The 13,945-nt window shown below is 38.4% G+C and overlaps 1 protein-coding gene across 1 annotated transcript in view; it reads right to left on the reverse strand.

Moving 5' to 3' along the window:
• The window catches only part of CPNE8 (copine 8), a 219,592-nt gene that overhangs the window by 130,631 nt on the left and 75,016 nt on the right, over positions 1-13,945 (reverse strand). Inside the window, exon 6 of the mRNA XM_044227148.1 lies at positions 10,156-10,232. Coding sequence (XP_044083083.1) covers positions 10,156-10,232 — 77 coding nt within the window. The remainder of the gene's footprint in view (positions 1-10,155; positions 10,233-13,945) is intronic.

The raw sequence follows: 13,945 nt of genomic DNA on the forward strand, positions 1-13,945 counted from the left end.
TCTGCTTCTATTCAGAAAAGTTCGCCAATGGAGAACACAGCAGCGAGAGCAGAGCCGAGCTATAGTACAAGCCCTTATGTCAATAGAGGCTGGGACATCTCCCCAGATATGGCTAAGCATGCTAGATCGCTAGTCAAAGACGGGTAAGATCAGTAGAGAAACATACCAACCTAAGACAGGACAGAGATCATCGATATCTTGTGTCTGATGACGGGTAAGGATGTTTTCTGCTACTGACGACCTAAGACAGGCACGATCTCTGCCATAAAACAAAAAAGGGGGAGATGTTGGGGACCGCCTCCGGCCGGGAAAGTCCCCACCATTACACGATGGTGCTTGGCTCACTGCCAGCAAAATACGCTGCAAGTGAACACCGAACTTTCTGGTGAAGCCCACCTGAAGGAGGACATAGTCATTGGCTGTTTCAAATTTAATCAGCATAGTAACAGGACTCTCATTGGCTCTCCCCATTGTTTGGCCCCTTTATTGGTCACCCTGACACATATAAGCTAAGAAAGTTGTCGAAATAAAGAGACGAAGCATTAACACCATGCCAGGCTGGTTGTCGTTCTTGCAGGCCGAGGGCGACAGAACTGTGCTTTTATAAGATGTGTGGGTAAAAGATAGTGTAGAGAACTGCATCCTTGAAATGACCTAGATCAAGATCGACCTCTTGAAAGCTCTTCTTATCCTCCAGAGATGTTCTTGACTTTTAAGTAAATACTTTTTTAAATGAAATAAAATTTAAAAATGAAATTTCATTCAAAGCCATACACAAATCTATTCATTTGTGAAGGCAATATAATGTTTGTCTCCTAGTCTCAGTTTCGTTCTCTGATGAATGGAGATAATTTCAATAACTATCTGCCTCATAATGGTCTATAAAGATTAAAGAAATCATTAGGTATAAAGCAGGTATTCTAGTGACTGACACATTATAAGAATTCAGTCAAGTTAGCCACTGGAATCATTTTTTAAAAGTTCACTGCTCCCTTTCAATTGTTTTGAAGACAAGAACTAACTGAGGGCATGTCTGGGAGCAGAGACAATCCCCAAATGTTTGTTCCAAATGTTCATCTCATCAGGGGGTCAGAGCTCTACCAAGCCGCTTATTCCAAGGTTGGCCCATAGATCTTTCTTCACCTACTAGTTTGCTTAACTATAGAACTAATATTCCTAGCCTGCATCTTGAGTTCCAGAATCAGCAAATTATGCTATACCTAAGAAAGAAGAAAGGAACAATGAATTTCACTGTGGAGGAACCTATAATTTCTCTGAAAGATTTCATCCAATATAATTTCTAAACATTGTCTATATAAAGGGAAACCCTTTAGAAACTTATGTGATATTAAAACTATGTGAAACTAGGAATGTTGATTCAACAAAGGTAGGTATTATTTAATTTAGATACCATCCTGCAAAATAACACAGACCATATCTCATCACTTTTTTCCTTCAGTTCAGATTTTCCATCAGTTTTCAATCCAACTCAATGAGGTTAGACAAACCTAAATAAAAATATTGTTGCAAATGTTTATACTTAGCCATACAAGGATAGAATGACTCATCTCTTCCAAAAACACTGCTCACTTGTGGAAAACCCAGAAATGGATATCTTCCCCTTGTCAGAAAATGATAAACCTATCCATTCAGTTAGTTGTGCAAGAAATCTGAAGGTCTTCCTTGAAATCATTTTCATTATTACTGATCCCTGTGAAATGAATCTTAAAAACATATTTTAATCAGGTTACTCCTCCTCATCTTCTTAGTCCAAATTCCAGTCTTCTCTGAACTACATTATTTCAACAGTAATTAACTTACTACTCTGTTAACTACCCACAACCATTCTGCACACAGAAGGGAAAGAACCTCTCTGAACAAAAATCGTGACTTTTCCCACTGCATTTATGCTAAAATTCCAATACTAACACGACCTATACATTCTGGTCTAAGTCAGTACTCTAATTTCCAAAGGGCTTGTATCAATATGCAATTCTATTTATTTATGTGATTATTCATTTAATGAATAGATTATTAACCCCATGAGGACAGGAACAATTCTGTGTTTTCGTAATTGTATGCTTAGTCTTTAATCTTTTCTGCTCCATTATGGAGTCTCAGTAAAGATTTATGGACTAAATGAATTAAAAGAAGAAAGAAAAAAGAATCCCTAAGACCTCTACTACACAGAAGTTGTGTCTAATAGAAAAATAAGCAAATCCAGTCGATAAATGTACTCTACAGAATAAGCACTGATATAAAATGATTTTGCCTTTTGTTTTTCTTTTTAAATGTGGATGCCTGAAGGAGTTACTTGTGAACAAGCATCATAAGAACAGGGAAATACAACATTCAAATCAGAACGACAGATCAACCATTCTGGGGCTTATCTCTGATGATGATATTAAGGACTATTTTGAGAAAAAATGTATTTATCTTACCCATATCTCTCCTGACTGGCCATATCCTTTGCAAGCCTATTTATCCAGATTAGTCTTTACCTATATAAAGGTATGTTTATAGGTCTTTACCTATAACACTGGAATTTTTTTTAAAGATTTTATTTATTTATTTGACAGAGAGAAATCACAAGTAGATGGAGAGGCAGGCAGAGAGAAAGAGAGAGAGAGGGAAGCAGGCTCCCTGCTGAGCAGAGAGCCCGACGCGGGACTCGATCCCAGAACCCTGAGATCATGACCTGAGCCGAAGGCAGCGGCTTAACCCACTGAGCCACCCAGGCGCCCCTAACACTGGAATTTTTGAGTAGAGCAGAGAATTGTGAGAACTTGTAGCTATATACAGTCTGCTGTTTTGGGTTAAACAATTACATCTCTGCAGATTTTTCCAGAGCTTGAGCTCAGATCCACAAATGAATGTAAGAAAGTGGACCAGCTGAACATTTACTAAGTTTCTGTTATACAGAAGACTCATAATCTTGTACAAGATACATAAGGAAATGTACTAAAACTGCTCTCTCCCAGAGGTTGGTAAGTGCTGTACACCAAACCCATGAAGCACTCAACATCTCTCTAAGATGCAATCAGTGGTTCAATTTTTAACGTGTTGCAAGCATATAAAAATTACTAATATGTATACACATCAGTGGAATCTTCGTAAATGAGAGAAAAATGATGTTTAATTGATATTGTACTCTAGATTACATTTTGCAATTACATATGAACATAGGCAATGCTCTAAAAACTCAGGACATTTCCAGCAAAATAACACTATCCTATAAAACCCAAACTAATATAAAGCAGAAATTTAACTCCCCCACAATTTGGCTTTTCAGCTCTATACAGAGAATAGACAAAATCATTTTTAATATTTATAATAGGATGACATTTAACAATTTATATAAAATGCAATCAAGTTTGGGTCAAAATTGTCCTTCATCTGATCTTGCTAAATCCCTAGCTAAATGCTTCTATAAGGAAAATAAATTCACAGCAAAAAAAAAGAAAATAGGAAAGAAGAAAGGAAAGGAAGGAAAAAAGGGAGGGAGGGAGAGAGAGATGGGAGAGGTTATTCAGTGATTCAATTTAAGAAGTCTTTCCTAAAAGACACAGGTTTTATTTAGTAACAACAATAATAACCACAGTTTGGGTGTTTATTAAATTCTGGTGTCCTCCATGACAAAAATACTATATAAAGTATTTCTATTTCTTACAACAACCCTCTTAAAAGTATATATATTCCTCAGATGAGGAAACTAGAGCTCAGGAATTTAAGCCATTTGCTCAAATTATATACCCAATAAACTGTGATCCCAAATTTGACTGCCCTCAAAGCCCACGTACTGTCAGCTCTGTTCCAGTGACTATTCATCTCTAGACCAAGTTCTTCATACTATAGATAGAAAAATATAATACAGATGTACAAATTTTGTCATGTTACCCAGCAAGTTAGCAGCAGAGATGGTACTAAAAACACCATATTCTGATTCCCAGCCCAGTGGACTTTCCAGTAAAATAAATCAGGGAGTATAACAACATCAGTCTAATTTGCAAGGAAGTTAACAAAGTCGAGATGACTTTGAAGCTCAAAACTTCCCTCAAAGTTTACTATATTTTCATATACAAAAAGTTGCATAGTAAAGACATGCTCTGTTTAATTCTAAGTTTATGTTTCTCACCTTCAAGACTAAGGATTTCCCTATTCTTCTTCCTCCCGGTCCTTCTCTCACTGACTTAATCTGCATGCACCCACAGCCAGAGCATAGCTTTCAGAATCAGGCCACATTTGAATCAGATCTTTAAGGCAAACCTTCAAGGCTCTGCCTCAAGTCCCATACAAGCTCTTGGCTGCTTCTGCCTTACTCCCCAGATTCCTTTCTGCTCTGTTCTTCTCCCCACATTTCTCTTGATGTACTTCAGCACCCACTATACAAGTGTCTTTGAACCCTATGTCAGAGCTGGGATCCAGGTGTCCATCAGTCAACGGCAAGCTGGTCTTCCGTTTCTCACCTGCCTCTTGAGTCCTGGTCCCTGTACTCTTTCCACTGTACTGTTCACTAATCTCTCTGGGGTCTCTCCCTTTATCCTCTATCCACTACTGATTGCCTAGATCACAAGCTGTTATACCCACCCCACAAAGAACATAATCTTTTCCCTTAGCCAATACAGTTGTCGGTTTAGTTACCCATGGTGGTCCCCCGCACCCCCGCCCTGGGGTAAGAATCTTCCTTCTAATCACAACCAGTCCCTGCCTCCTCACCCCATCCTTTTATACAGAACCAGTCATGCCTGGATGTGCAATACAGGAACAAACAGGTCTATTACTTGATGAACATAATAAATGCTTTCCTCCCAGAGGAAAGAATGGCAATCTTTCTTAAACTGGTGCTGATTCTAGCATTTTGGAAGGCTTTACTGAATCCATCACTAAGCTCCCTAAAGATAGAAGAAATAAGACTCTCTGACAGCATCACGCAGAAAATTGGATACAATCTCCCAGCATGAGAAAACACACTGCTGTGTGGGTATAATGGTAAATAATAATGGGACGATCTAAAGAGAGGAGCTGATGAGTCATAGGAAGACACAGTAAATGTTGCAGACAAATTAAGTAGCACAAGACTCATTTTAGGAGGGTTCAGGGAAAAGACCAAAATGTTGGATGGAATTAAGATATGAAAAATGTGGTTGCTCAAAATCGGAATCCAAATTTGCTCAGAACTTGAATTTGACAGAACAGACTGCTGGAAATTGTGAAAAATCTTAAGCTGCTATTAAAAAAATAAATTAAAGATTCTTGAACATCAGTTCCCAAAAAAGTCACCTAAGTTCCTATGAAATATTAAAAAATAATTTTTATTCTCATAATAAAATAAAATCTATTTTTAAGTGACAATAACTGAAGCACAGAAAATAAAAGGACTTGATTTTACATTCAAATTCCTTATTTTATAGCTCATGAGGCTATGTACTAGAAATCCACTTTTCCTTTGTAATAAATATTACTTAGCCTTCAAAGGCTGGTTAGTAATAAATAATTTAAAGCTCTAGTGTATCTGCTTTAAATTTCCAAATTTTACCATTAGCATCGTTTTTAAAAGCCTACCTCTGAGGAGATATGACACAACTGCAATTAAAAAGCTAAAAGAAATTATTCTTACTACCTTAACAGAACATAATTTAAATTAGGTCTTTTTTAAGGGAAGAAAACAATGGAATCTTTTGAATAACTTAAAATTCAAATGGAAAACTATTGGAAAATAAATCTCTAATCTAAAACAAATTGGTAAATAAGCCCTAAATCACTTGGATAATGCTATTTAAGATAAATAACATTTGGGACACAGGGAGACTTTTAAAATACAGGATGAGTCAATTTTGTTAATTGCAGATGGATTATCTGCCTCAGGAGGTGTCCTGTGCTCCAATTCCAAAGCCTATATCCATCCAGATAGGAAAAATCCTCCAGCTCCTTAAGAACATTGGCTAAAGTGATGGCTGCAACAGGAGAGTGTACAAATTCTGTCTCCAACCATCAGGAACTAACCGTGGAAAATAGTGAGATGTTAGGTGACCAACTTACAATGTTATCTTTAACTAGATAGCTATGCCCTGACCCTGACTGGGGTAGGTTTACCAGGTGGGAGTGGGGGAGGGGGTGGGGCAGGAGGAGGCAGAAGGGACTGAGGAATAGTTTTAAGAGCTAGCTGTTAAACGCATATTATTTCCCAACGTGAAGTTCATTGTTTCTGCCATGCTTTAATATATTCCACTATATTAAAAACAAAACAAAAAATAATCCACTATATTTACATATTATGTGACAAAACATGGTATCTTCCTTTGTAAGTTATTTTTGTCATCAAGTTTCCTATGAGAAAACACTTCCCTGACCTTGTATCATTTCTGATATTCTCCCTGGCTCTGTCCTTTCTTCCAAAACCATTCTTTCCTCAACTGAAGTATCCCTTCCAACCTCCCCAACTCTCCCCACCATCTGTCCATTAGATTGGTTTGAAAAACCAAGTACATGGAAAAAGTGTCAGTGAACAGGGATGCATGTGGAATCTGAAAGTATCTATCTAGCAAACCAGCTGGTTTGAAAGGCAACTCCGACATGATGGGCAGATAAAACTTCAATGCAAACATTCCACTCTCTTCCTCCACCAAACTACACTTGCTAAACAAAAATGATAAATGAGTTTCATTTGCTTTTCATTTGAAGCTTAGGTAGGGGAGTAAAAGGCCATCTGAACAGAAGATGTATCCTCTCTCTGAGCACCTGAACTTCCAAGAGCCCAAGACAGCATTCTTAGCCCAATGGACTTTGTTCTTTCATCTACATGTTCTCCCTTCTCTAGACACTTGACTTTCTCATAGTTAGTGTTTTTTTTTTTTTAAAGATTTTATTTATTTATTTGACAGAGAGAAATCACAAGTAGATGGAGAGGCAGGCAGAGAGAGAGAGAGGGAAGCAGGCTCCCTGCTGAGCAGAGAGCCCGACATGGGACTCAATCCCAGGACCCTGAGATCATGACCCGAGCCGAAGGCAGCGGCTCAACCCACTGAGCCACCCAGGGATAGTTAGTGTTTTTAATAAAAGATAGTATTTTCTCAAACAAGATGGTGGGTGGGTTAAAACAAAATATGTATTTTTTCCCCATTGTTCACCTGGGATGGATGCTCATGTCAGAGCACATGAGTATATTTTGGATGCTTATTGATTTTCTGCTTTGATGATTGTCTATTTCTGAGAGAGGCATGTTAAGATCTCCTACGATTAGTGTATTCGTATCAATATGACTCTTTATCTTGATTAACAGTTTTCTTAAGTAATTGGCTGCTCCAATATTGGGAGCATAGATATTTACAATTGTTAGATCATCTTGGTGGATAGTCCCTTTAAGGATTATGTAGTGTCCTTCTGTATTTCTGACTACAGTCTTTAGTTTGAAGTCTAATTTATCTGATAATGAGAATCGCTACTCCAGCCTTCTTTTGAGGCCCATTGGCATGAAAGATGCTTCTCCATCCGTTCACTTTCAGTCTGGGTGTATCTTTAGGTTCAAAATGGGTCTCTTGTAGACAACATATGGATGGGTCCTGTCGTTTTATCCAATCTGCAACCCTGTGCCGTTTTAGGGGCACATTTAGGCCATTCACATTGAGAGTGATTATTGATAGATACGTTTTTATGGACATTGAGTTACCTTTGAAGCCTTTCTTTCTGTAGACTGTCTCTATATTTCTGTTCAATGCTATTCTTAGGATTTTTCCTTTTTTATAGAACCCCCCCTTAATATTTCCTGCAGTGTCAGCTTGGTAGTTGCATAGTCTTCTGAGCCTTGCCGGTCTTGGAAACTCTTTATCTCTCCATCCATTTTGAATGCCAGTCTTGCTGGATAAAGTATTCTTGGCTGCATGTTCTTCTCATTTAATGCCCTGAATATATCTTGCCAGCCTTTTCTGGCTTGCTTAAATAAACAAATCAAAAATATCATTCTACTAGCAAGCTTGTTATATTTAATTTTACTCCGCTATTTTTTATTTCTCTTGCCTATTTGATTTCCCTCTCTCATCTCTTTCCTTTTTTCTCTTCATCTCAGGTATCTAATTGGGCTTCCCTCATGTAATATGCTACCACACTGCAGTTCTTATAGTTTTATTCTTTGTTTCTTTCTTCTCTCTTTTGTAGCCAATCTCTTTGCTACATTCAAGCTCTACATGTCATTTCCCATTTAATACTAACACACTGCCTAATTAAATTTACTTTAAAATTAAAACAACAACAACAACAAAAAACCCTCTCACTGCTCAAATAGTAAGCCTACCATTTAACCCTTTTCTTAATATTTATTTGCCAGAGAGGATTGCCCAGTAGGTCAAAGGTTGAGGAAAACATTAGTTACAGGGGCGCCTGGGTGGCTCAGTGAGTTAAGCCACTGCCTTTGGCTCAGGTCATGATCTCAGGGTCCTGGGATCGAGTCCCGCATGGGGCTCTCTGCTCAGCAGGGAGCCTGCTTCCCGCCCCCACACCCCTGCCTGCGCCTGCCTCTCCATCTACTTGGGATCTCTCTCTCTGTCAAATAAATAAATAAATTCTTAAAAAAAAAAAAAAGCAAAAACAAAAACAAACAAAAAAGAAAACATTAGTTACATATAATTTAAAAGACTGAATGAATTCTACCTTTGTCAGTCAGACGAATATAGAAGCTACACTTTCAATAAACTTGCTTAAATTACAAAAGACCCTATAGATGAAGCAAAGTGGGTAGTTAGAATAGCTTCATGTAGCCTAAACAGGTTTCCAGTGCTTTGCCTCAATTATACCACCCCATCCTCAGCAGGAGTGAGGAAAAACCTAAAGAGCATCTCATCTTTCCTGGTTATGTGAGATGATCATAAATCAACTGCCAGCAAATACTCCAAATGTTTCCATCGTCACCCCTCACCCTGAGTGTGCTTTTGTTGGTCTTGCCTAAGTGAGAATTGTTGAATCAGCTGAACAACCACCACATCTCACACTACATTTGACCTACCACATACTCTAACCAAAATAAACCCAACTTTTTAACATGTTTCAAGACTTTCAAGACATGTTTCAAGTGAGCATAAACATATCTGAAACATAAGCTTACAAATTCTGCAATGATATAAAAACAAATTATACATGAAAGAAATGTTAAAAGGCACTGATATGCAAAGGTCTTCAAACTGGTTAATAAATCAAGTTAAATAAAAGAAGTGAGAATTCACAGACTTCTTATTAGCCTAAGATGAACACTCTAAGCGTAAAGTTCAATTTTATACAGATAATGTGAGAGCGATGCCTTGGAAATTTCAAGTATTTGAATGTCACAGGTGAACAGACTTGGAGAGTTTTGACACATTCATTTATGAGTCTGAGATTCTTAAAAGAAATGTTGAAGATATACACTTCAAAATTCCCCAAGCCTTTTGATATGGTGGTTAGCTGTGCAGTATTCTCAGTATTCTTCCTAGATCATTTGATTTTTATGAACAGTTAATTGAATTCAAATAAATGAGATGGGGTGAGGGGAGGAAGAAGGAGCACAGTGAGTGGGACGATTTAGGAAAAAATATCTGGAATTCATTTTCTGTCTTATTTTGAACCAGAGAAAATAGGATCACCCCACACAACTGATCTGAAAATGAAACATGATCCCAGTGATTGAAAGTGAAGGGAGAATACATAATTCTGTGATAGCACCTTCTCTTAACATTTATACACTTACTTTCTTTTTTTACATGCCAACTTTGTAGTAAAAATCATTAAAATCTCAATCACTAAAAATCCATTTATTGAGCATATGCTATAAAGAATGGCATTCCATATAGTCCCTGGCCCAAAGGAGGAAAGTTTCTTTTTCAAAACATTTAATTCTTAAAACCTAAGAATTAATACTACACTCAAAAGGAAAACTATACATTTGCTTTTTTGAATCTCCTCATTTCATCTTTTTTTTTTTTTTCCCCTCATTTCATCTTATGAACATTTTGTAACATGGCATATGAAGGCTAAAATATAAACAATGTCAACACTATTTGTTAGAAGAAAAAAACTCAATAAGATTTTTAAACCCACTTTTGGTCTCCAACCACATATTCATCAATTCCAAACTACCAAAATGAAAACCAAAGAGTTAACATTTCTTTGTCTGGATTAAAAAATACTTACACTATTGGCTTTTCCAGGCGACTTCCCTGAGAACCAACAATCTCCCCCAATGTACAAAACACTTGTCCCAGAAAGTCCTAAAATAGATAAGAGGATTAAAGCTCGTAAGTTCTCAGACTGTCTTTACACTACTACATATTTTGTACATCATATTTGCATTGGTTTCATTGCTGAAAAACCAAATTCTCTAACCTCCAATAGTAAAATAAGCTCCATATGCATTCATTTAAGCATGTGATTTTCCTGCAAGTATGCAAAGCCCTTTGTCCTTTTTATCACAACAGGTCTGTTATTGCAAGTAAGCAAGACACGGCTTTTCTTTTTGAAATTACAACAAACTTGGAGAAACATTGCAGGAATTGAATTCACAACTGGCTTGATTTTAGATGCTTCTGAACCTAGTAAACTTGGGGCTGAGGAGGCAGACTGAAAGCACAGAGCAGCTGTGGTTAGCCAATACCAGAACTAGCTACATAAGAGAAGTTGTGAGATGTGGGTATGATGCTGGGGTTGGAGGAGGGAGTCCCAAGCCACACCACCAGGGGTCAATTCCATGATTGCTACTGATTACCTGGGACTGGGCAATTAATTCAACTCTCCTGTTTCTAACATGTACTAGTCCCCCTCACAGAGGTGTGTTGGGGATGAATGAGTTACTGCATTAGTTAATATTAGCATATATTAAGCACCTAAAAATAGGTTAAATATATTAGATTATAAAGTTCATGAATATACAGCTAGATGAATCTTATTTTCAAGTACAATCTTTTACTTATTTTCAGGATTCAGAATAACCTTGCAAAATGAAAGGTCGGTTGTTAATCTCTGCTTCACATAGAAAGAAACTCCTAATCATATAGGAGGTTGATCTTTTCATGTTTTAAGCAGTCATAAGTAGCAGAGTCAAGACTAACCCAGATGTTCTAATTCTAGATTAGTATGCTCCCTAAGAATACAATGCAATCTCACAGGCCAATAAAAGAAGAGTTCCGACATCATCTGGATACAGGAGTCAAGAAGATATGTTAGTATTCCAGAGAGAGACACACCCTCTAATTTAGTCTGTATATGATTGAATCCCTTAAAGAAGAAGGTGAAAGATCTCCCTAAATTGAACAGTGAACCAGTCCAGGAGAAGCCCTCAGAAGGATGGACAGAAATGAAGGCAAATAAAATGTTGTTTGAAGTTTTTAATAAATAAAAAATTTAAATGTCTAACAAGCCACAGAAGTAATCCCATTTAAAATAAATAAAAGGGGAGAGTGCTCTAAGTCTCATGAAAGAAACAAAGTCCACACTGGAGACTAGGATAGTCAGGGTAACATTTCCCAAAGCTGGTAAGCCTTGAGAGCCATGTAAGAACCCGATCATGGACAGAAGAGAGTTGGACATTCTGTTAACTAGGGTGCGAATGAGAAGTTACTCAGATCTGAGGACTTAAAGTTATGAGGAGATGGAAGTGGGGAAAAGGACAAAAGCCGGGAGGAATGTGTTTCGTTTTGCAAAAACCAGCCATTTCCATCAAAAAAGACACCCAGCTTGTAGAGGCCACTTTTAGGCAAACAGACTGGAGCAATGGAATGTGGAAAAGGCCCTCAGATACCACCAGGCTGAACAGACAGGCCCATCAGGTCTCAGACCCACCTCCAAACAACCACAGGCCCTAAATGACCAGTGGGTTTACAACCAGGCACAGTTGCCTAAAAAGGCAGAATTCTGTATGTCGCTATACCTCCTCATTTCCCCCCTTTAAAAACATCCTCACCGCCTCATTGCAGACGACCTCTTCTATCTGGCCACTGTTCCCTAACAATGTAGTCAATAAACTTTTATCTCTTTGTTCTGCTTCAGGTTAATTCTTCTACCTCCCGATTCACCAGCTTCCACCAGATAGCCAGCCCCCACTTGGGCTCCCTGCTCCAATGAAGAGACACCCCCTTCAGACATCACATCACCTAGAGGTTTCATCTTTTAGCCCTTGGTAGGTGTTTCTTTCACCTGAAGGGAGCCAGTTTGGGCTCGCTTGAGCCCTTCTGGAGCTGAGGACCTGCAGAAGCCCCCCAAAGTTGTCCTGTAGCTACCTTTAGCTCATTATAAAACTCAGATCTCCTCCTATAGGTGGGGTTTTTCTGCTAGTTTTTGAACACAGATGCATGTATTAGCGCACTGACATGCTAGGCATGTGCAACTGAACCAAAGTGCCTAAATAATAGAATATGTGTAACTCCTTAATTTGTATGTAGCACATATGCAAGCCCCCCCCCCATACACCAAATAAAAGCTTCCAGTACTCACCCCAGGGGGAGACAGTGCTTTGACAGCTGCCTCCAGCTCCTCACTTGTAAAAAGTAATAAAAAGTTCTTCACTTTCAACACTTCCTTGGATTGTGTTCAACTTAATGCACCCCAGGCAGTGAGCCCCTTGAGTTCAGCTACAATTCCAGGTAAAGGAGAAGAGAATTGGCTACCCCATAATATGCCTCTTTGGCAGAAGGATTATTTTAAGAGAAGCAGCAGACACAGGAGAAACTCAGAAAACTAGGTTAGAAGTGCCCCTTTTGTAGGAGATATCTGCATTTATTTTTAAAAAAAAATTCCATTTGTAAGGGTGTCTCCCTCTTAGTACCCCCCTGTTGAGGAAGTAGGGGGTACTAAATCTCTAGGATTTCTTCATAGTGGAGAAGGCAAGAGATTTCAATCTGCATAAACCATGCCCTCTTCCAATATGCTTTGCCTGAAAACCTCCTATAACGGATTCCCCACTCACCAGCATCTTTTGTCTTTGGCTAGAGATGGTATAAGGTTTGGAGAGTTACTCCATTTTTTCTGGAATTTTACAGGGTATACCATGTTATTAAATTTTCATTTGTTTTTCATTACAGAAATCTTTTTCATTACAGAGGGTTGTCAGCTAAGAACCTAGAAGGGTAGAAGGAGAATTATTTTTCCTCCCTGACAAAGTCCTAGAGAACAGATCAGGCAAGAATGTAATGAGAAAAGAGTGGGCCTCAAGTAAAGGGCAGAACTGAAGATGAAGAGCCAGAAAGGTCCGGTCGGCTGGGCAAAAACAAACACACACAAGAGTTGCCTTAGGATAATGAGAAGCAACTGGAAGCCTTACAGCAATGCAGGGATACCACTGCAATGGTACATTCATGAATAGGTAAAGGACAGGACTTTAGGTAGGGAAAGAATGGGGGCTCCAACTAGCTCTGAAGGTATCTGAGGCATGCAGACATCAAAACAGAACAAAGACAAAGATCAGGAAAATTTAGACCACTCTATCTTAGCTGCTAGGGCTAAAACATTTTTCTAATAATTACACTATAACCACAGAAAATAAAAAATAACCACAAAAACGAGTCAGGCCTCAAAGGAAAAGTTCACTATAAAGATTAACCAGACCTAGCAATATGTTATCTATAGATCATGGAGGTCGCAAAAACAAAAACTCTCACATGATGTGCAAGTATCATGTCTGCTTCCAGGCCATCGACTTAACCACCAGCAAGTTTCCTAAAGTCCTAATAAAAGGCTAGAGATGAAAAGCCCTTACTGGCAACCCGGTGGGACCCCTCTCACTCCTGAGAGCTTTTTCCTGTATCCTTGCTTAATAAAATCATCAGTTTTGCTCACCCTCCTTTGCCCGCGAGATTCATTCTTTGATTCTGTGAGACAAGAACCTCGCTCCCTTGTTTCATTCAGAAGATTACTCAGGTACTAGTGTGCAAAATGGATGAGGAAAAATCTGGAAGCTGGATGGATCAGAAGACTCTAATTGTTATTAAAG

Source organism: Neovison vison, chromosome 12 (assembly GCF_020171115.1).
Source record: "Neovison vison isolate M4711 chromosome 12, ASM_NN_V1, whole genome shotgun sequence".
In the NCBI taxonomy this organism is placed as follows: domain Eukaryota; kingdom Metazoa; phylum Chordata; class Mammalia; order Carnivora; family Mustelidae; genus Neogale; species Neogale vison.